At 44.7% G+C, this 23,679-nt stretch overlaps 1 protein-coding gene across 1 annotated transcript in view; it reads right to left on the bottom strand.

Annotated features, from left to right (window-relative positions):
- LOC144686467 (microtubule-associated protein 2-like) overlaps window positions 1–23,679 on the bottom strand; it is a 355,161-nt gene that overhangs the window by 129,656 nt on the left and 201,826 nt on the right. The window contains exon 4 of the mRNA XM_078551724.1: window positions 429–705. Coding sequence (XP_078407850.1) covers window positions 429–684 — 256 coding nt within the window. The 5' untranslated portion in view covers window positions 685–705. The remainder of the gene's footprint in view (window positions 1–428; window positions 706–23,679) is intronic.

A 23,679-nucleotide genomic window follows, 5' to 3' on the forward strand; every position in this document is an offset into this window, starting at 1 on the left:
AGAGCCGAGATGGCTAACAACATCTGACAATTTTCACAAATCTAAGGCTCAGGAGCTTTTGTAGATCTATCAAGTGATGCCACTTCAGGCATAATTGGAGGCCTGTGACAACTAATAATTGCTCACTCCAATCAGAAACCTTATTGAAACTGCCACCTAGAAGTATGACTGAACTGGAGGCACCCAAATAAAGATACTAAAGTTAATATGTGTCCCAATGCTTCTGCAATAATTTGCAGCAGGTTTCATACTCCAATGTCTGATGTGCATGTACAGTGATGGTTAGGTGATGCTTGTAATTCCCAATTAGGAGCTCTGCGCCACAGAAAGAAATACAAAGATATTCTTCATGGCTTCTGCGTAACTGCTAATAGGGCACTATACTGCCTGTTAAATATTACTGAAGGTAAAGAGAGCAAACATTTTACCTGCTGTTGCTTCGTCTCTAGCAGTGATTTTCCCATCGATCCCATTTGCTTGCGTCACTGTATAGGCTGCTTGACTTCCATCCTGTGCCTCTGCTGGGTTCTCTCTGAATGAGTAGCCATTCTCAGTCCTGGATATACATTCATCTGAGGCACTCTGCTCTTTAAAATCTGCAGCAAACTGATGTGAAGGAGCCTCGAGGACTGTGTTTGAGGCCCACTGTGCTGTGTTTGCCTCAGACTTCCTGTCATCTGCCATTCTTCTTTGTTAAATTCTCAGCTGTAATTAGAATAATTGTACCAGTTATTGATGGCTAACCACACGAACCACAACACTCCTCCTTGCTCAATTTCATTTTCAGATAATTTACCATAACTACTTTAATGACAAACACCCAAAGATCAAAAAAGAGGAAACCTTTTGGGACAGTTTAGGCACCAGCATCACAGGCACTGTACAAATACACTGGAAACACATTATTTCTGTGATTTCACTGTCAATGATGCACCATTTTACATCTCAAACTTTGTTGAAGTTTGCAGATTTTAGATATGGCATTGCCTACTTAAAATGTTCTTTTGCTAGGAGATGATTAATTAAACTCAAAAGTTGATTTGTGCTGATTTTTAAGCAACAACTCAACCCATTTTCCCTTCCCCACTGGTAAATTTTCTCTTGGTAAAGCAAAGTACTAGAACTGTGCACTTGCACATCACATTCATTGCCACGCACATAAAACAAATATTTGTTAAATAAGTAAATGGCTGCTCTGTGAATTTATTCCTCATTTCTCTTCTTGTTTTCTGTATTGGCATGTGGTATGAGTAAAATAGGTGACTAAGAAGCAGTATGTGAAATCTCCTCAGAGTCAGAGTACTTTTAGTAATAAAATCAGAAAATAATGGAAACATTCAGGTGAGGCAGTATCTGTTTTTATCTCAGACTCCCAGCATCTGCAGTATTTTGCTTTTGTTTTTAGCAACATCTGTCATTATACCTATCCGAAGAAGGGTCGTATGAACTTGAAACATTAACTCTGTTTCTCTCTCCACAGATGCTGCTAGACAGGAGTTTTTCCAACATTTTCTGTTTTTGTATTGAATTGTTGTACACCATGAAGATCGTTTGGCTGGACGCTGGAGTCTGCACTTTTGCAACGAGATTGGTGGCATTCTCACAATGAGAATTCCCATCCTTTGAAATGAACTTTTTTATTGACATTTTGTTTTTCTAACAAATGGCTACAGAAGACTCTCCACATAAATTTCAAGGGTTATTTATGCCAACTAAATTTACAATGTTATTTCTCCTTTAATTCAGATAGTCTGATGCTGAATTTCTTCAGGGAATCCTGTCTTAGTAAAAGTAGGAACCTGCTTCTTGCTCTGTATTTATTTCCCCATAATTGGAGATGGAGGAGAAGCCTTCTCAGCTTTGTTGTCTGGCATGTGCACAAAATTGAGAACAAAACCCATCATTACATTGTCACTCCTCTATAAGAGGGTGGAGAGAAGCCTGTAGGACCAGAATTTGCTGGAACGGGGTGTGCACAGTTGGCTAGGCTTGTACGTGAAAGCTTTGCTTTTGAAACGTTTTGCCCAAAAAATTGATGGAAGTGCAATTTAATAGCACAACCAGGGCATCTGGACCTTTGGTGAACAAGAACAATTTGTAATATGTAGTACCTTTTAACTTAATAAACTGTGCCAAAGAACTTCACAAGCGGAATTATAAAGCAAAATACGACACTAAGCCTCATAAGGAGATATTATGGCATCAAAAGCTGGGTCAAAGTGGTAGATTTTCAAGAGGAATTTAAAGAATACAAGCAAAGTAGAGAGGAGGAGAGATTTAGGAAGGGAATTCCAGAGCTTAGCGCCTAGCCAGCTGAAGGCATCACCACCAATGGCGCAGTGATTAAAATCAGGGATGCTCAAAAGGTCAGAATTAGAAGAACACATATCTCCGGGGTCTGTGGGGCTGGAAGAGGTTAGAGATGGAGGGGGGTGAGACCATGAAAACAAGGATGAGAAGAAGAACACAAATAAATAGGAGTAGTAGACCACAGCCCATCGAGCCTGCTCCGCCATTCAGTACGATCATGGCTGATCTTGGGCTTCAACTCCATTTTCCCAACCACTCCCCATATTGCTTAATTCACTGAGACCCCAAAAATCTGTCTATCTCAGTCTTAAATGTATTCAACGATAGAGCATCCACAACCCTTTGGGGTTTCCAAAGATTCACAACCTTGAGTGAAGTACATTTTCCTCATCTCAGATCTAAATGATTGGTCCCTTGTCCTGAGGCTGTGCTCCTGTGTTTTAGAATCCCCAACCAGTGGGAACAATATGTCAGTCCTTATCAAACCCCTTTAGAATGTTGTAGGTTTTAATAAGATTGCCTCTCATTCTTCTAAACTCCAGAGAATATAAGCCCATTTACTCAGCCTCCCATCATTGTTCAACCCCCTTATCACAAGGACGATCTACTGAACTTTTGCTGTATCATCTCCAATGCAAGTATATCCTTTCTTAAATATGGAGACCAAAACTGCACACAGTATTCCAGATGCGGTCTCACTAAAACCCTGTACATCTGTAGCAATGCTTCTTTATTCCTGTAATCCAATACCATTATGGCCAACATGCAATTTGTCTTCCTAGTTGCTTGCTGCACCTGCATGCTAACTTTGAGTTCCTTGTACGAGCATACCCAAGTCTCTACGGTAGTTGTCAGTCACCATTACTGAGACTAGCTTTGTATTCCAGATTTATTAATTGAACTTAAATTCCATCAGCTGCTGATGGCAGAATTTGAACCAATGTTTCCACAGCCTTAGCCTGAGCCTCTGGATTACCAGTCTAGCGACATTACTACTACACTACCATCTATCCTATCGAGGGAAAAAAGAAAGAAAAGAAAAGAAAATAATTAAAATTTGACATTTTCAAAATGGAAGAAATTCATAACTTGAAGAAATGAGATTTCATGCTCATAATTGTTAACTATCTGGGCAGGAAACTTTGATTGGCAGGCATTGACAGTTATCATATCATTAAAAGGCTGTGGCACTTAATTATTAGGCTTCCTCTGATATGTTTAATGGGCAATTAATATGTAAATGCAGTACATTTCCTGTGAATTTCATGAAATTAAGTGTGAGATGTTTTTGTGAAATTAACGACAAATTGGCATAAATCTGCCAATTCATGGGGTATCTCGTTCTCACCGCAAGCTGCTAGCCGATTTGCATATTAAAAATGGTGTGCATTGTTCAGGCAAAGGTTTTTTTTCAACAAAGCCTGAGCCATGGAGTGTAGAATAATTTTTAAATTGATGTATAACACATCACCATCTGCTGGTGGGGAACATTACTGCAGTAATAGTTCAATTCAATTTTAGAATGGAAAATGATAATAAGAATTCAAAGAAAAAAGGCAAATTCCAGCAACAAAAAAACTGGCACAAATTTAATGAGTAGTAAAGTTAGGTGTACTTACAGTAGGACATTTTCAAATATGTTGACAGAGTACAAAATAAATATATTCCCATAAAGCAAAAAAGTACTTTGAAAAATGGAGTTCCATGGATAAATAGAAATATTAAAACTTTAAAGGACCCATATGGCAAGCTAAGGCTAACAAAACCAAGAAAATCATGAGGAACGTAGAAAGTTTAACAAGACAAAAAGGCTAAATTGAATATGAAAGATGACTATTAAATAATAAAAATCCCACAAGGGCTTTTATAAGCATGTATAGTGCAAAATAATAGTTAAAGATAAGGCTCAAAGGTAAAGCAGAGAGAAGTTGTGAAGGATGAAGGCATAACAGAAACATTAAATAAATATTTTGTATTGGTTTTTACAACAGCCATGAAATCATTGATCTGTGTGTGTCCCTGGATGCTAAATCAGTAGTTTGTGGAGTCTGTAACATTTAATGCTTGTTACATTTGTTTCTAGTTAGTAAAAAGGATGGGGCCCTCTGGGAGTGTTTTGATAGATCCCCAGATCAGATCAAGGGTCAGTGAACAGCTCTTCTTGTGGCAGTCAGTTTGAGGCAGTCTGCCAGCCAACAAGTGCTACAGAGACAAAAGGGACAGAAACAGGTCCCAATTAGGTTAGAGAAAGAGCTGCAAGGAGCAGACTTTAAGTAACAAGGGGTGATGGGGCAAAGGTACCCTTTGGAATAATGCTGTTCTGCTTGGCACGGCCATAGATCTGAAAGTGTGCTTGTGAGCTAGTGTTGAGTGTACTCGGGAATCCAGGGAGAAGGCTTAGATGAATAAAGGAAGTGCAGGTACGAAGTAAAAAAGGAAATAAGGAAATCAAAGAGAGGGCATGAAAAAAGATGAGCAAGTAAAGTTAAAGATAACCCAAAGATGTTTTACCAATACATTAATGTTAAAAGGTTAGTTAAGGAAAAAGAAGGACCATGAAGATGGAAACTTGTGTGTAGATGCAGAGGCTGTGGGAAAGGTTTTGAATGAATATTTTGTCTCCGTGTTTATAAAGGAAAGGGAGGATGAAGATATAGTAGTCCAGGAGGAACACTGTGAGATATTGGACGGGATAGTCATAAAGAGAGAGGAAGTACTCGAAGGGTTGAAATCCTTGAAAGTTGATAAGTCACCAGGGCCAGATGGATTGCTTCCGAGGCTGCTGAAGGAAGTCAGGGAGGAGATAGCAGATGCTCTGAGGATGATTTTCCAATCTTCACTAGATACAGGGGAGGTGCCGGAGGACTGGAGAAATGCAAACGTAGTTCCATTGTTTAAAAAGGGATCAAAGGGAATGCCAAAAATGTATAGGCCAGTTAGTCTTACATCGGTGGTGAGCAAATTAGCGGAATTAATCCTGAGAGATAGGGTTAACTGTCATGTGGAAAGGCATGGACTAGTCAGGGATGGTCAACATAGATTTGTTAAAGGTCTTGCCTCACAAATTTGATTGAATTCTTTGAGGAAGTGACAAGAAGGGTTGATGAAGGTAGTGCAATGGATGTTGTGTACATGGATTTTAGCAAGGATTTGACAAGGTCCCACATGGCAGATTGGTCAGGAAAGTAAAAGCCCATGGGATTCAGGGTAATGTGGCAAACTGGATAAAAGGTTTGCTTTGTAACAGGAAATAGAGAGTAATGGTCGATGGATGCCCTTGCAAATGGAAAGTTGTCTCAAGTGGTGTTCCACAGGGCTCGGTGTTGGGACCCTTACTGTTTGTTCCTCTGACATGTCCTCCTTCTTCCTTAACCGAGGTTTTCCACCCACGGTGGTTGACAGGGTCCTCAACCGTGTCCGGCCCATTTCCCGCGCATCCGTCCTCACACCTTCTTCTCCCTCCCAGAAACATGATAGGGTCCCCCTTGTCCTCACTTATCACCCCACCAGCCTTCGCATTCAAAGGATCATCCTCCGCCATTTCCGCCAACTCCAGCATGATGCCACCACCAAACACATCTTCCCTTCACCCCACCGGTGGCATTCCGTAGGGATTGTTCCCTCCGTGACACCCTGGTCCACTCCTCCATCACCCCCTACACCTCAACCCCCTCCCACGGCAACTTCCCATGCAACTGCAGAAGATGCAACACCTGCCCCTTCACTTCCCCTCTCCTCACCGTCCAAGGGCCCAAACACTCATTTCAAGTGAAGCAGCATTTCACTTGCACATCCCTCAACTTAGTCTACTGCATTCGATGCTCCCAATGCGGTTTCATCTACATTGGAGAGACCAAACGCAGACTGGGTGACCACTTTGCAGAACACCTTCGGTCTGTCCGCAAACATTACCCAGACCTCCCTGTCGCTTGCCATTTTAACACTCCACCCTGCTCTCATGCCTACATGTCCGTCCTTGGCTTGCCGCATTGTTCCAGTGAAGCTCAACGCAAACTGGAGGAACAGCACCTCATCTTCCGACTAGGCACTTTACAGCCTTCCGGGACTGAATATTGAGTTCAACAATTTTAGATCATGAACTCTCCTCCATCCCCACCCCCTTTCCAATTTTCCCCCTCCTTTTTGTTTTTTCCAATAATTTATATAGATTTTTCTGTTCCCACCTATTTCCATTATTTTTAAATGTATTTCCATCCATTGTTTTATCTTTACCTTTTAGCCTTTTTCGATTCCTTCACCCCACCCCACCCCCACTAGGGCTATCTGTACCTTGCTCGTCCTGCTTTCTATCCTTAATTAGCACATTCCTTTAGATAATATCACCACCTTCAACACCTCTTTGTCCTTTTGTCTGTGACATCTTTTGGTTATCTCCACCTATCACTGGCCCTCTATCCAGCTCTTCTTGTCCCACCCCCCCTTAAACCAGCTTATATTTCACCCCTTTTCTATTTTTCCTTAGTTCTGTTGAAGAGTCATGCGGACTCAAAACGTTAACTGTGTTCCTCTCCACAGATGCTGCCAGGCCTGCTGAGTTTTTCCAGGTATTTTTGTTTTTGTTTTGGATTTCCAGCATCCGCAGTATTTTGCTTTTATTTTACGTTTACCAGGATGCTGCCTGGTCTGGAGGTTATTAGCTATGAGGAGAGGTTGGAGAAACTCGGATTGTTCTCACTAGAGTGACGGAGATTGAGGGGCGACTTGATAGAAGTTTACAAAATTATGAGTGGCATGGACAGAGTAGATAATCAGAAGCTTTTTCCCAGGGTAGAAGAGTCAATTACTAGGGGACATATTTTAAGGTGAGAGGAGAAAACTATAGAGGAAATGTGCGGGGCAAGTTTTTTACGCAGAGGGTAGTGAGTGTCTGGAATTCGCTGCCAGAGGAGGTGGTGGAAGCAGGTACGATAGTGGTGTTTAAGAGGCAGCTTGACAATTACATGAATTGGATGGGAATAGAGGGATACAGACCCCGGAAGTGCACAATGTTTTAGTTGACAGGCAATATGATCGATGTAGGCTTGGAGGGCCGAAAGGCCTGTTCCTGTGCTGTACTTTTCTTTGTTCTTTGATTTGTTTGAAATAGCTACACAAACAGTGGATGCACTGGTAGTATTCATCCTTGGATTCTGGAGGACTGGAAAACTGCCAATTTAATACCCTTATTCAAAAAGGGAGGGAGACAAAAAACAGGTAACAATAGGCCAGTTGTCTTAACATCTGTCATTGGGAAAATGTTAGAGGCTATTATAAATGATGTAATAGCAGAACATTTATAAATGCATCATATAATCAAGCAGAGTCAGCATGGCTTCGTGAAGGGGAATTCATGCCTGACAAACTTATTAAAATTCTTTGAGGAGGTAACAGGCAGGATAGATAAACGGGAACCAGTAGATGTAATATGTTTAGATTTCCAAAAGGCATTTGATAAGGTACCACACATAAGGCTACTTAATAAGATAAGCGCCCACAGTGTTGTGGGTAGTATATTAGCATGGATAGAGGATTGGCTAACTAATAGAAGACAGAGTTGGGATTAGGGGGGCATTTTCAGGATGGCAACCTATAACTAGTGGAGTGCCACAGGGATCAGTGCTGGGGCCACAATTATTTACAATATATATTCATGACTTGGATGAGGGACATTAATGTGCTATCACCAAGTTGGCGGATGACACAAAAATAGGTGGGAATGCAAGTGGTGAGGATGATACGAAGAGTCTACAGAGGGATAAAGACAAGTTAAGCGAGTGGGCAAAAACTTGGCAGATGGAACAAAATGCGGGAAAATGTGAGGTTATGCACTTTGGCAGGAAAAATTGAGGAGCTGAATATTATTAAAATGGAGAAAGACTGCAGAAAGCTGCAGCACAGGGGAATTTTGGGGGGTCCTCGTGCATGCATCACAAAAAGCTAGCATACAGGTTCAGCAGGTAATAGGGAAGGCAAATGGAATGTTGGCCTTTATTTCAAAGGGAATGTAGTACAAAAATAGGGAAGTCTTGCTAAAACTATACAAGGCAGTAGTTAGACCACACCTAGAATACTATGAACAGTTTTGGTCCCCTTATCTCAGGAAAGATATACTGGCATTGGAGGGAGTCCAGTGAAGGTTCACTAGGTTGATCCTGGGTATGGAGGGATTTTCTTATGAGGAGAGGTTGAGTAGTTTGAGTAGCTGAGATGGAATTAGAAGTTAAAACCCTAGTAAGTGAGTCTGGAAGGCAGAGGAAACATAGGCTAGATAAGAAAGAAGTGAGTTTAGCAAGGCTAAATGGAATATATTTAAATGCAAGGAGCCTGAGGAATAAGACAGATGAGCTTAGGACACAGATAGATACGTGGGAGTATGATATCATAGCTATGACCGAGACTTGGCTAAAAGGGCAGGATTGGCAGCTCAACATTCCTGGCTATAGGGTATTTAAACGAGATTGGGGGGGATTGGGGGGGTGCCATATTGATCAAGGAATCAATTATAGCAGTGAGGAGGGATGATATCTTGGAAGGACCATCAAATGAAGCCGTATGGGCAGAAGTAAAAAACACAAAAGGAGCAAACAGACTGTTGGGTATATACTACAGGCCCCTAAACAGTCAGGGAGAGATAGGGGATCAAATATGTAATCAAATTTCAGAGAAGTGTAAGAATAATAGGGCAGTAGTGGTAGGGGATTTTAACTACCCAAATTTAACTGGGATAGTTTTAGTGTGCAAGGTAGGGAAGGAGCAAAATTCTTAAGTTGCATCCAGGAGAACCTTTTTAGCCAGTAGTAGAAAGCCCAAGGAGGGTGGCGGGGGAGGGAAATCCTGAACTGAATATTCGGAAATGAGCCCAGGCAGGTGGAAGGCGTATCAGTAGGGGAGCATTTTGGAGATAGTGACCATAACTCAGTGAGATTTAGGATTGTTATGGAAAAGGATAAGGCTGGGCCACGAATAAAAGTTCTAAACTGGGGAATGGCTAATTTTACTGAGATGAGATGCGATTTGACACAAGTGGACTGGGAGCAGCTACTTGCAGATAAAACTGCATCAAAGCAATGGCATTCAAGGAGGAAATAGTGAGAGAACAGGGCAAATATGTTCTCGTAAAGACAAAGGGGGAGGGGGAACTAAGTCCAGAGAACCGTGGATGTCAAGGGACATAAAGGTTAGGATTAAGAAAAAAAGACAAGCTTGTGGCAGATACTGAGGGCTCAATACGGCAGAGTCCTTAGAGGAGTATAAAAATGCAGAGGGGAACCTAGAAAGGAAATTAGGAAAGCTAAGAGTGTGATATAAAGGGCAAGAGAATAACTAGGGAAAGAGTAGGGCCAATTAGGGACCATAGATGTAATGTGTGTGGGGACCCGGAAGACGTGGGTACAGTCCTCAATGAATACTTTGTGTCGGTCTTCACAATGGAAAAGGATGACGCAGGTATAGACACCAGGGTGGAGGGCTGTGAAACATTAGAGGAAATTAAGAGAGAGAGAGGATGTACTAGCGGGTTTAGCAGCTTTAAAAGTGGATACATCCGCAGGCCTGGATGAGATGTATCCCAGGCTGTTGAGGGAGGCAAGGGGAGAGATACCAGGGGCCCTGGCAGTAATTTTCAAATCCTCTCTGCTCACAGGTGAGGACTGCTAACGTTGTCCCATTATTAAAGAAGGGAGGAAGGGATAGATCAGGGGGAAAATTTTCTCCCCGTCGGGCGGACTGGTCGGGAGTGGGCAACATGAAGCCGATTGCCGCCCATGCCTCCATTTTACCTGGGTGGGCCAATTAAGGCCCGCCCAGCGTGAAACGGGAGGGGGCGGGCAGTGGCAGGACTGCAATGACCACCGGGTCCAATGGTGACCTGGCAGCCTGTTTAAAGAGCGCTCTTGCAGCCTTGCAAAGGCTGTGAACCATGGTCAGCAGAAGGGCTCCCCAGAGTGCTGCTGGTGATCAGGCTAAGCAGGACGGCAGGTCAGCGGGGCAATGTGCCCTCGCTTTTCGGACAAGTGCCTTGCTGCCCTCCTCGAGGAGGTGGCAGCATGGCATGAGGATCCTCGTTCCCAGTGACAGGAGGAGGAGGCCCCCCAACATGACCAAACATGGCTGGGAGGAGGTGGCAGAGATATTGAGTTTACACGACGTGGTGCGACGCACCTGGGTTCAGTGCCGCAGGCATTTCAATGACCTCTTGCGTTTGGGAGGGGTGAGTACCATGTTGGCATAGGTAACTTAACACAGCAGTTAGGCTCCCCCCACCCAACTCTGAATGTAGCTACTGCTTTGAATCACTGACGGCATGTGTCCTTCGCTGGGTAGGTCAGCAGATATTGCCAATGCCTAGTTCACCCTGAGAGGGTTGTGCTGTGCTGGGTTCTGCACCTGCTGCATGTCATAGAGTGACATCCACAGTGCTGTTTTGGGGGCTACCTCAAGGATCTGCACGTAGGCGCAAATGTGATGGAGGCAGCATGTGGACAAGGTGGGTCAGCCCTGGCTTCTTGGTGTGAGCGTGCAGCAGCTGCAGGGTCATGATTAACTGGAGTCCTGCAATGTCCCACTCAGGTGGGGGTGGGAGGGATGCGATGGGTATCCAGGTACAGGGTGGACTAATCAATGCTCCTCTCTGCTTTTCAGGAGAAGACCGCACACAACACCACAGAGCAGATGCGGACTAGCGGAGGCCAGGCCCAGTTGGCCATAATCACCAGATACGAGCAGGAGGCAATGGAGCTGGAGATGCGCCCAGGTCCACCTGTGGCGGTAAGGCTGGGGTGCCTGGGGGAGGTAAGAGTCCTGTGCACTGAGGTCACCATGTCTGTCCCAGCAACCATTCCACTGTTGAATGTTTAGTGATTTAAGCTTCCAGCATGGTTTGCCCATTGATTATGGAAGGATGAGCGCATACTGATCCGGGGGCCAGGCATACGTGTTGACATTGTCTCCATTTGAACTAATCAAATGTTCTTGCTCTTCCTTTCAGCATCACCGGAGCAGGACTGGGAGGAGAAGGCAGACAGGCCACCGTTAACACTTGAGGGCCCAGGAGAATTACAAGCACCAGCATCTCTGCTAGGCAGGCAACCAGAGCAGATATTAGCACCTTGGTGGGAATTAGATCATCGGCTAGTGTCCTAGGGCACAGCGGTGAGGGCACTTCACTCGCTTGAGGTGCAGGCGGAGACAGAGTGCCCATGGCGTTGGCAGTTGGAAGACTGCTGGGGACCAGGCACATCCTCAGTCAGTGGCTGATGATGTGCCTCTGGAGGCGTCCCTGAGGCAGCAGACGCTGGAAGTCATCAGGGTCTGTGGGAGGATCTGGCGGAGGCTATGCGTGGCATGGTCTCAGGGGGAGTCCATGTGGAGTATCAGCAATGCATTGACCCTCATGGCCGAGCGCAATGCTTCCTCCATGGAGGAAGTGGTGACTCTCGTGGAGAGGCTCCTCCAGAACAATCAAAGTTTCCTGGGGTTGTGCTCGGACCTGCAAGCCCTCACAGCAGCATTGATCTCAGATGGTTAGTGCCAGTGTGGGAGATGGATTGGGCACCAAGTATCCCCACTAGTTGCCCATCCATCAATGGTGAGCAGGGAGATCCAAAGTGACCTCATGTCGGTGCACGAGCTGCCCGCCGTCTCTGCGGGCTCCTCTCAGGGCGCTCCGGATGAGGGTAGCAGCTCCTCCACCCCTCTGTGACCATGGGATCTGGTGAGGCTGCGATGATTGGAGAGATGCCAGCCGTGGAACTGGCCGCTCCCTCCCAGGCGGGGCCATCAAAGGCTCCACAGGCCAAAGGACGCCTGCCAACGTCATCGAGGCCAACAGGACAGCACAATGAGCAGGCTGTCTTGAATGCCAATGCCAGCGATGGGGGAGCTCCTAGACGTAGCACCCGAAAACGTAAACTTAAGGCACCTTAGGCACATCCCCGGGCTTCTCACTGGTGGTTTTATGTTGCCCCACTATGAGTTGATTACAATTTGGTGTGATGCTGAACACCTTTGAATTAAGTTTATTTTCTGGGGTTTTTTGTGAATCCATTAAATGCTTCATATGTGAACATGGCTCATGGTGATTCCTTACTTCTGCAGGTGGACGGGAACCCATGATGTTATGAGTGGCTTGTTTGTCATTGAGCTTTATTGACAAGGCACATAGTTAATGTTCCTAACCAGGCAGATGTTGCTCTCAGGTATCGAGTCTGAAGCCTGCAGCCCTGGCGTGTGTTGGAGGTCCATCTGTGATGGGCTAGCTGAAAGTTCAGTGGATTAAAGCCTCTTGGGTGTCCCTGCCTCCCTAGAGATTGCCTGGGTCAGTGTCTACCCCCTCAGCTTTCTCCTGTGAGTGCTCATTCTCGGATTCACTACTGGACTCATCGTGTGCAGCCAGAGGATCTGTGTCTACATCATATTCCTCCACTGCGTCCACCCCTTTCCAGCGTCAGATTGTGGAGAGCACAGCATTCAACCACTATCAGCGACACACGATCTAGGGGTTATTGGAGTGTGCCCCCTGAAGGGTCCAGGCATCGGAAGCGCATCTTGAGAAGACTGATGGTTCTCTCTACCACAGCCCTTGTGGTGCCGTGGCTCCTATTGTACCACTACTCAGCCTCTGCTCTTGGATGGCGGAAGGGCGTCATGAGTCACCTTTTATGGGGATAACCCTTGTCACCCAGCAGCCATCCATCCAGCCGCGCTGGAGCACTGAACAGCCTCAGCACCTGGGAGTGTCTCAGGATGTAAGCGTCATGGGAGCTGCCTGGGTGCCTTGCACAGACTTGCAGAATCTATGGTCACACACAATCTGCACGTTCAAGGAGTGGAAGCCCTTCCTGTTAACAAAGGCGCCCAGCTCACCCACTGACACCTTGATGGCCACATGTGCGCGGTCGATTGCACCCTGGACACGGGGGAACCCAGCAATCACTGCAAAGCTTCTGGCTTGCTCTGTCTGACTGGCCTTGTCCTAGCAGTAGTGAATGAAAGTCAATGTACACCTGAACAGAGCATCTGTCACCTGCTCGACACAACTGTGGACAGCTAACTGGGAGACTCCGCAAAGATCACCCATCGACCCCTGAAAAGATCCGGAGGCACTGGAGTTGAGGGCAGCCGTGACCTTCAACGTCACTGGCATGGGGTGTTCACCCACACAGCTGGCAAGGTCTCAGGGCCTCTCATCCGACAAATGGAGGTCACTGTCTCCCTTGAGAGGGGGAGCCTCCTTCGGCACTGCACCTCAGACATATTGAGGTAGCTGCTTCGCCGCCTGTAAACCCCGGCAGCAGGGAAGTGGTGTCTTCTGTGGCTCCTGCCGCCTTGCACTTCCTGTTGGCCCTGCAACCCTTGTGCCCACGCCTGTCCTCCCAAAGGTGGCTCCCCTGGAGGTTGACTAAGGAGTCCTGGCTTCCTCCCCCTTCTGGCCCTCCCTTCCTCCTCAGAGGAGGTGCCTCCACTGGAGACCACAATTCCCATTCCCAGGCCTTAGGAAGGCTTCCTGAAAACAGCAAGGCTCCAAAAATGATGTTTACTCCAGAGTCTTGACTTGTAGCCTGTTATTCCTGTCCAAGCAGCTGTGAAGAGATTTGAAGATTTCCTGCTCACACAGGCAAGTAGCAGTAAGTTTAAACATTAAATGTCTACCAAAGACCACTCGCAATTCCACTCACCCCTCTTATCCCACCAGTGGATGAGGTTTATAAAAATGTCTCCTACCCGCCTGTCCGTTGTGCCCGTGCAACGATCTGAATATCACACGGGCCCCGAAAAATTGCCATCAATTACTGTCTCAAGGGTCTTAACTGGCCTGTTAATTAATGGCGGGCGTGCATTGGAGATCATCACGCGTCCATCCACCGAAATATCGCGATAGCGCATGGTGACATTGGGACACACACCCGACGTCACCGCGCGTCATTTTACGTGCCAGCGTGTGGGGCCCATCCCTAAACACCGACAAGAAAATTCTGCCCCAGGAAATTACAGGCCAGTCAGTCTAACCTTGGTGGTGGGGGAGTTACTAGAAAGAATTCTGAGGGACAGAATATATCTGCACTTGGAGAGACATGGATTAATTAGGGATAGTCAGCATGGATTTGTTAAGGGAAGGTCGAATTTGATCGAATGTTTTGAGGAGGTAACCAGGAATGTTGATGAGATTAATGCATTTGATGTGGTCTGCATGGACTTTAGCAAGGCTTTTGACAAGGTCCCTCATAGCAGACTAGTCAAGGAAGAAAGAGCCAATGGGATCCAAGGCAAAGTGGCAGGTTGGATTCAAAATTGGCTGAGAGATAGGAAGCAGAGGGTGATGGTAGAGGGTGTTTCTGTGACTGGAAACCTGTTTTCAGTGAGGTTCCACAGGGCTCGGTACTGGGGCCCTTGCTGTTTGTGGTGTTCGTAAATGATTTGGACTTAAATGTAAGGGGTATGATCAAGAAGTTCACGGTTGACACGAAAATTACTAGGGAGGTAAATAGTGAGGATGACCATAAACAGCAGGAGGATATCAATGGACTGATCAGGTGCACAGAGCACTGGCAAATGGAATCCAACCCAGCAAAGTGTGAAATAATGCACTTTGGGAGGGCAAACAAGGCAGGAGATTACACTATGAATGCCAGGACACTGGAAAGTACTGTAGATCAGAGGGACCTTGGTGTGCAGATCCATAGATCCCTGAAAGTATCAGGGCAGGTAGAAAAGGTGGTTAAGGTGGCATATGGGATACTTGCCTTTATTAGCTGAGGCATAGAATAAAGAGCAGGGAGGTTATGCTGGAACTGTTTAAAACACTGGTTAGGCCACAACTGGAGTACTGCGTGCAGTTCTGGTCACCACATTATAGAAAGGATGTAATTACACTGGAGAGGGTGCAGAGGAGATTTACCAGGATGCTGCCCGAGCTGGAGGGGAGGGTATGAGCTATGAGGAAAGATTGGATAGGCTGGGGTTGTTTTCCTTGGAGCAACGAAGGTTGAGAGGGGACCTGATAAAGGTGTATAAGATGTTGAGGGGCACAGATAGGGTGGATAGGAAGGCACTCTTTTCATTAGTAGAGGGGTCAATAACCAGGGGGCATAGATTTAAGTTAAGAGATAGAAGGCTAAGAGGGGAGTTGAGGAGAAATTTCTTCACCCAAGGGTAGTGGTAGTCTGAAACTCACTACCTGAAAGGGTGAAACAAAAACAGAATTACCTGGAAAAACTCAGCAGGTCTGGCATCGGCGGAGAAGAAAAGACTTGACGTTTCGAGTCCTCATGACCCTTCACCCTTCAACAGAACTGATTAATATTAAGAGAGGGGTGAAATATAAGCTGGTTTAAGGAGGGGGGGGGGTGGGGGGAAGAGAAGTGGGGGGATGGGGGGGGTGTGGTTTTAGGGACAAGCAAACAGTGATAGGAGCAGATAATCAAAAGATGTCACAGACAAAAGCACAAAGAGGTGTTGAAGGTGGTGATATTATCTAAACGAATGTGCTAATTAAGAATGGATGGCAGGACACTCAAGGTACAGCTCTAGTGGGGGTGGGGTGGAAAGACTAACAGGGCATAAAAGGTATAAATTTAAAAATAATGGAAATAGGTGGGAAAAGAAGAATCTATATAAATTATTGGAAAAAACAAGGAAGGGGAAGAAACGGAAAGGGGGTGGGGTTGGAGGAGGGAGTTCAAGATCTAAAGTTGTTGAATTCAATATTCAGTCCGGAAGGCTGTAAAGTGCCTTGTCGGAAGATGAGGTGCTGTTCCTCCAGTTTGCGTTGGGCTTCACTGGAACAATGCAGCAAGCCAAGGACAGACATGTGGGCAAGAGAGCAGGGTGGAGTGTTAAAATGACAAGCGACAGGGAGGTTTGGGTCTTTCTTGCAGACAGACCGCAGGTGCTCTGCAAAGCGGTCGCCCAGTTTACGTTTGGTCTCTCCAATGTAGAGGAGACCGCATTGGGAGCATCGAATGCAGTAGACTAAGTTAGGGGAAATGCAAGTGAAATGCTGCTTCACTTGAAAGGAGTGTTTGGGCCCTTGGACGGTGAGGAGAGAGGAAGTGAAGGGGCAGGTGTTGCATCTTTTGCGTGGGCATGGGGAGGTGCCATAGGTGGGGGTTGAGGAGTAGGGGGTGATGGAGGAGTGGACCAGGGTGTCCCAGAGGGAATGATCCCTATGGAATGCCGCCAGGGGGGGTGAAGGGAAGATGTGTTTGGTGGTGGCATCATGCTGGAGTTGACAGAAATGGCGGACTATGATCCTTTGAATGCGGAGGCTGGTGGGGTGATAAGTGAGGACAAGGGGGACCCTATCATGTTTCTGGGAGGGAGGAGAAGGCGTGAGGGTGGATGCGCGGGAGATGGGCTGGACACGGATGAGGGCCCTGTCAACGACCGTGGGTGGAAAACCTCGGTTAAGGAAGAAGGAGGACATGTCAGAGGAACTGTTTTTGAAGGTAGCATCATCAGAACACATGCAACGGAAGCGAAGGAACTGAGAGAATGGGATGGAGTCCTTACAGGAAGCGGGGTGTGAGGAGCTGTAGTCGAGGTAGCTGTGGGAGTCGGTAGGCTTGTAATGGATATTGGTGGACAGTCTATCGTCAGAAATTGAGACAGAGAGGTCAAGGAAGGGAAGTGTCAGAGATGGACCATGTGAAAATGATGGAGGGGTGGAGATTGGAAGCAAAATTAATAAATTTTTCCAGGTCCCGACGAGAGCATGAAGCAGCACCGAAGTAATCATCGATGTACCGGAGAAAGAGTTGTGGGAGGGGGCCTGGAGTAGGACTGGAACAAGGAATGTTCCACATACCCCATAAAGAGACAGGCATAGCTGGGGCCCATGTGGGTACCCATAGCCACACCTTTTATTTGGAGGAAGTGAGAGGAGTTAAAGGAGAAATCGTTCAGTGTGAGAACAAGTTCAACCAGACAGAGGAGAGTAGTGGTGGATGGGGATTGTTCGGGCCTCTGTTCGAGGAAGAAGCTAAGGGCCCTCAGACCATCCAGGTGGGGGATGGAGGTGTAAGGTGAAAGGGTGGTTGAGTCAGAAACTCTCGTAACATTTAAAAAGTATTTAGATGTTCACTTGTGTTGCCATAACCTCCAGGACTATGAGCTAAGCACTGGAAAATGGGACTAGTGTAGTCAAATCTTTGTTGACTGGCGCGGGCATGACTGGCCGAATGGCCTCCTTCTGTGCTGTAGACATCTATGACTTTGGGCCTGTACTCATTGGAGTTTAATCCCCTTGTGGGAGAGCCTAGGACCAGAGGGCATAATCTCTGAGTAAAGGGTCGCCCATTTAAGACAGAGAGAAGGAGGAATTTTTTCTCTCAGAGGGTAGTGAATCTGTGGAATTCTTTATGCAGAGGGCTGTAGAGGCTAGGTTGTTAAGTATACTCAAGGCTGAGATAGACAGATTTTTAATCAATAAGGGACATAAGTTCAAGGTGAGGGGCAGGAGGTTTAGGGGGGATGTGAAGAAAAACGTTTTTACCCAGAGGGTGGTGACGGTCTGGAATGCGCTGCCTGGGAGGGTGGTGGAGGCGGGTTGCCTCACATGCTTTAAAAAGTACCTGGATGAGCACTTGGCATGTCATAACATTCAAGGCTATGGGCCAAGTGCTGGTAAATGGGATTAGGTAGGTAGGTCAGGTGTTTCTCACGTGTCGGTGCAGACCCGATGGGCTGAAGTGCTCTTCTGCACTGTGATTCTGTGAATCAAGGGTTATGGGAAAAAGGCAGGAAAGTGGAGGTGAGGATTATCAGATCAGCCATGATCTCATTGAATGGCTCAGCAGACTCAATGGGCCAAATGGCCTACTTCTGCTCCTATGTCTTATGGTCCTATGGTCTATCTTGGTTGCATCCGTCATTTACTCTGTAGTGTGGTGTATTCGACCACAACTCGTCTGTTATTTCACATGTACCTCATACTCTAACATTTAGGGTAAGTATAAGATATTGTAAATTGTTTTATCTTTCTGAACTTGTATAATAAAATTTGCTCGTTTGTTCAAAACCTGTGGAATCGCGTGGCTTTATTCCAAAAGTAGGTGTCTTGACTCTCAACCTTTATCTACTTTAAACAAAATATCATTTTCCCTAACCTGATCTCATTGTACCTTGCAGGGTCTGGCCAAGGATCACAACACAACTTATGGTGGAAATGAGAATGTAGGCGTACTAAAGGAAGATATAGAAATTGTTAGACATTGCTATAGAAAATAAACTGGTTCTAAAGAGCATAGCTGAAGATGGATGAGTCACCTGGCTCTAACAGCAGGTCTACCTGACTATTGAAAAGTCAGTCAGAGAGGATATAAAGGTCAACATTTTTCAATTCTCTTTAAATACATCAAATATGTCAAAGGACTTAACAGCATCCAAGGTAACACATTTTGTTTAAGAAAGGAGAGAAGAACCAGTTAATCTAAATGGGGTAGTGGACAACTATACGAAACAGCAGTCATCTGAACTTAAAAAGTTAAAACGTCCACATGTATTTTGAATAAGTGAGTGAAAGTGAGTGGCAGAGAATTTTTCCTTCCCTTGTTCCTTTTGTTCCATTCCTTCTTAAATACAGTTCATCAATAATTATCTCAGTTCTGATGAAGGGTCTATATCTGATATGTGAAAGGGCTAGGATAGTTGGGTGTTCCTTGAGTTAGAGGGGTTTTGATGTGCAGTACTCGAAGACTCAGTGTTGGATCACTTATGTTCTTGGTCCATGTAGATGATTTGGAATTTGCTAGTGCGTAAATCACTAAAGAATTGTGAATGGGGGAAAGTCTATTATAATTTGAAAAGGAAGGCCTTTAATATTGTGTTTGCTAGTCACAAACAAATTCCCAATAAAGTACAGAAGTCTCCAAGTAGATGGATTTTAACCTTGACACCATTAGTAGGATTATTTATTAGGGGAGAAGTTGGTGTAGTGGTAATGTCAATGAAATAATCCGAGGCCCAGGCTCAAGTGCTTGGGAACATGGTTTCAAATCCCACTACAGCAGCTGGTAGAATTTAAATTCAATTAATATATCTGGAATATAAAGCTAGTTTCAGTAATGGCAGCTTTCTTTAACTATGACAAATATTGTTGTAAAAGCCAATCTGGTTCAATAATGTCTTTTAGAGAAGCCAGCCTTACCTGGCCTACATGTGACTCCAGAACCACAACAATGAGGTTGAGTTTTAACTGTCCAGCAAGCCACTTAGTTCAAGGGCAATTAGGGATGGGTATGCCAGCGATGTCTACATCCCATGAAATCATTTTAAAAATCATGTTGTACATATATAGCCAGTAGCCTAACAGCTGAGGAGCTCTGCCTCCATACAGTGAAGCAGTTTGACTTTTCTGAATTACTGGATGCACCAGTATCATTAGTCACACTCAATGTTCTACAGCCCTACAGGTTTCAAACCCCTATGCCATCTGTAGATATTCAACCTGCAATACAAAGAGCTGTACTGGAAGCTACTATTTATCCAAAATAAATGTGCCATTAGGCATCATCAAAACTTATGCACAAGATATAGATTTGTGAATGTACTTGTGACTTTAGTGTGCAACTTTTAGAAGTCATAGATTCAGTTTAAATTGGTGACAATTGTACTTTTAAAACACTAACTGTAAAAACTGCTATAAGTCTGCTATTTGCCTTTAGTGACTGAACTGCAGTCAACATTGTTTATCTCTGTCATTCCCTTTAATCTAGTTCATTGCCAAATATGATTTGGTTACAAAACTTCAATGGCTCCGCCAACAATTTTGTTAAAATAAAATACAAGGACCAAGAATATTTACTTTATGTCAGGGCCTGGAAACATTAGCCACAAAATGTATTTTAAAACATTTAGTAAATATTTTCGAGATCACATACCAACAAATGTGTACTATTGTACAGGTAGGTGAATTTTTGATACTTATGTTCTGCATCAAAAAGAGATACTTGATTAGATCGGAACTGGCAATCTAGTGTGTGCAACTCCATTAATTTTGAATGAAAAACAACATTGGTGACAATGAAACCTGTTATGTTGCTCTGCTGGTATATAAGGGGGAGGTAATGTGGAATTATTGAACCTGTAAGAAGGGGAAGGGAAAACAGTGAAATTAGTTGCTGTCCTCTTTTAAAACCAATCTCTATTTTTGTAAAGCAGTTTCATAAGGGTTAATGATTATAAAAGTTCTCATTTACAAGTAAAACGTCACAAATTAAGAGCAAATTAAGAGCACTGTTACTTCAATTGCAATGATATTGGATTTATTGCATCAACTAAAACATCTTCATGTCCTCAGGGACATGATGTGCCTAAGATGCTGTTGCATTTTAAACAGCTGCTACACTCAGGGAAAAGAGGCATTTAGCGAGAGTCGGTATATAATTTAAATAACCCTGGCTTCCACATGCAAGAAATGACTGGCCAAAGGAGTGCTCATCAATCTTAAGGACAAAGGGAATTACATCCAGTGTAATTAACTATTTGTATAGCTCCAAGATGAAATCTTGCTGTCCAAGTTAATCTGATTGTAATAAAAGTGAAATGGCTTTAATATCCATTATGCTGTATTCATAGGTGAGAAATGTATGTTACTGTTAAGTGAGATCTAGCAGTGAGAAGTAGGGAAATCGTTTTATACACAAATATAAACACGAGATGAGGAAGGCCAATTGATCACCAAAATTCAGAAAGACCCTGCATTTCCCCATTAAATTGATGGACATACTAAGTTTTGATGCAGAGTTTTCATCTATCGACAAATAAGTTCATTCTGTGCACTGAATGTGTGAAGAAAAACTTGCTTGATATTAGTCCTTGATTTGTCTTTAGCTCATTTGAAGTCACGTTCCTTTGTTGACAGAAACCTCGGTGAGTGGCGATGTCACCTTCCCTCTAAATAAAGCCTCACTATCTGGCTATACCTTTCACCACTTACCCCATCCAGACCGTTGTGGTGGTGGTGCGGCTCTTATCACCAAATCTCACCTAGGCCTGTTCCCCTATTCCTCTGACACTTTCTGCTCCTTTGAGCCTCTCACTTCTCATGCAAAATCTTGGTTCTCCTCTGTCAACTCAATTACAAGAACATTTTTCTCTCTTCTGAGCTTACTGTCCTCCCATTCTCCCTAAATAACTCCTGCCATGTAAAATCCCCAACCCATATTCATGGCTATATTTCCCCTTGGCCTTGCAAACTCATGTGGTCTTGTTACTCCCATCATATCAATCAGAAATCACAGAATCATGGAATTGTTACAGCGCAGGAGGTGGCCAATTGGCCCATCATGTCTACACCAGCTCTCCGAATGAACATTTCACTGAGTGCCATTCTCCCGCCTCTTCCTGTAACCCCGAAGCTTGTTTCTTTTCAAATAATCAGCAAATTCCCTTTTGAATGCCTCGATTGAACCTGCCTCCACTACACTCTCAGACAGTGCATTCCAAACCCTAACCACTCGCTGTGTGAAAAGGTTTATTTCTCATATCACTTTTGCTTCATAAGCCAATTATTTTAAATCAGTGCCCTCTCATTCTCAATCATTTCACAAGTGATAACAGTTTCTCCCTATATACTCTGTCTAGACCCCTCATGATTTTGAACAGCTCTATCAAGTCTCCTCTCAGCCTTCTTTTCTCCATGGAAGAGTGTCTCAACTTCTCCAACCAGACTTCATAACTGAAGTTCCTCATCCCTGGAACCATTGCCGTAGACCTCTTTTGCACTCTCTCCAATGCCTTCACATCCTTCCTAAAATGCAGTGCCCGGAACTGTACGCAATATTTCAGCTGAGGTACTCTATGCCCCTATTAATAAAAGCTAGCATATTGTATGTTTTATTAACTGCCCTCCCAACCTGTCCTGATACTTTTAATGACTTATGCACACTCAGGTCCCTATAAGGCAGTCTTTAACCACTTCCTTATATCATTCTCCACCCATATCCTCCTTCCACACCCCAACCCTGCCTTCTTCTGTATCCTGCCCTGGGAAAAATAAGCTGCCCCACTATTCACCTCCAACTGAACTTTAAAAATCTCAACTGTCTAGCATTTGGCCCTTTGTTTGCTACATTTCTGCATTTACTGATTTCCTCAACCACAGCCTCATTTCCACCTTTGATGCCTTAGTTCTCAATAAAGCCATTACTCTCTCACACTGACATTCCCAATGGTATGCCCTCATCTCCATCCCCTGATGTCCAAGGGGTGCAGACTTGAATGGATAAGGCAGACAACTAGTTTACCATTGCCAGATCTGGTTGCAGTACATAAAGCACCAGCAGGTCCTGCTCTCATCTGTTAAAACTGCTCAGTATTCCAGGGTTATCCTAGACTGCAGCCGCATAACCCTCCAAGGTATCAGTGCTCATGTAATTCTGGCATCCTTCACAAGATATATCAATGATTTGGATGAGGGAACCAAATGTAATATTTCCAAGTTTGCTGACAACACAAAACTTTGTGGGATTGTGAGCGATGAGGAAGGTGTTAAGAGGCTTCAAGGCGATTTAGACAGGTTTGGTAAATGGGCAAATACATGGCAGATGCAGTATAACATGGATAAGTGTAAAGTTATGCACTTTAGTAGCAAAAACAGAATGGCAGAGTATTATTTAAATGGTGATAGATTGGGAAAAGTTGATGTACAAAGGGACCTGGGTATCCTTGTACACCAATCACTGAAAGCAAGCATGCAGGTCCAGAAAGAAGTTAAGAAGGCAAATGATATGTTGGCCTTCATTGCAAGAGGGCTTGAGGTACAGGAGCAAGGATGTGTTACTGAAGCTGAACAGGGCCTTGGTGAGACCATACCTGGAGCATTGTGCGCAATTTTGGTCCTTGCCTAAGAAAAGATATACTTGCCATAGAGGGAGCGCAGCGAAGGTTCACCAGACTGATTCCTGGGGTGGCAGGATTGTCATATGAGGAGAGATTGGGCTGACTAGGCCTGCATTCATTGGAGTTTAGAAGAATGAGAGGGGATCTCATTGAAACTTATAAAATTCTGACATGGATGGGACAGGCTGGATGGAGGGATGATGTTTCTTCTGGGTGGTGGGTCTAGAGCAAGGGGTCACAGTCTCAGGATATGGGGTAGTCCATTTAAGACTGAGATGAGGAGAAATTTCTTCACTCAAGAGGGTGGTGAACCTATGGAATTCTCTGCCACAGAAGGCTGTCACTGAATATATTTAAGGAGGAAACAGGTAGATTTCTAGACTCTAAAGGCATTAAGGGGTATGGGGAGAGCACAGGAGTATGGCATTGAGATAGAGGATCAGCCATGATCATATTCAATGGTGGAGCAAGCTCAAAGGGATGAATGACCCACTCCTGCTCCTATTTTCTATGTTTTTATCCTGAGCATTC

The sequence above is a fragment of the Cetorhinus maximus genome, chromosome 11 (genome assembly GCF_964194155.1).
Source record: "Cetorhinus maximus chromosome 11, sCetMax3.hap1.1, whole genome shotgun sequence".
NCBI lineage: Eukaryota > Metazoa > Chordata > Chondrichthyes > Lamniformes > Cetorhinidae > Cetorhinus > Cetorhinus maximus.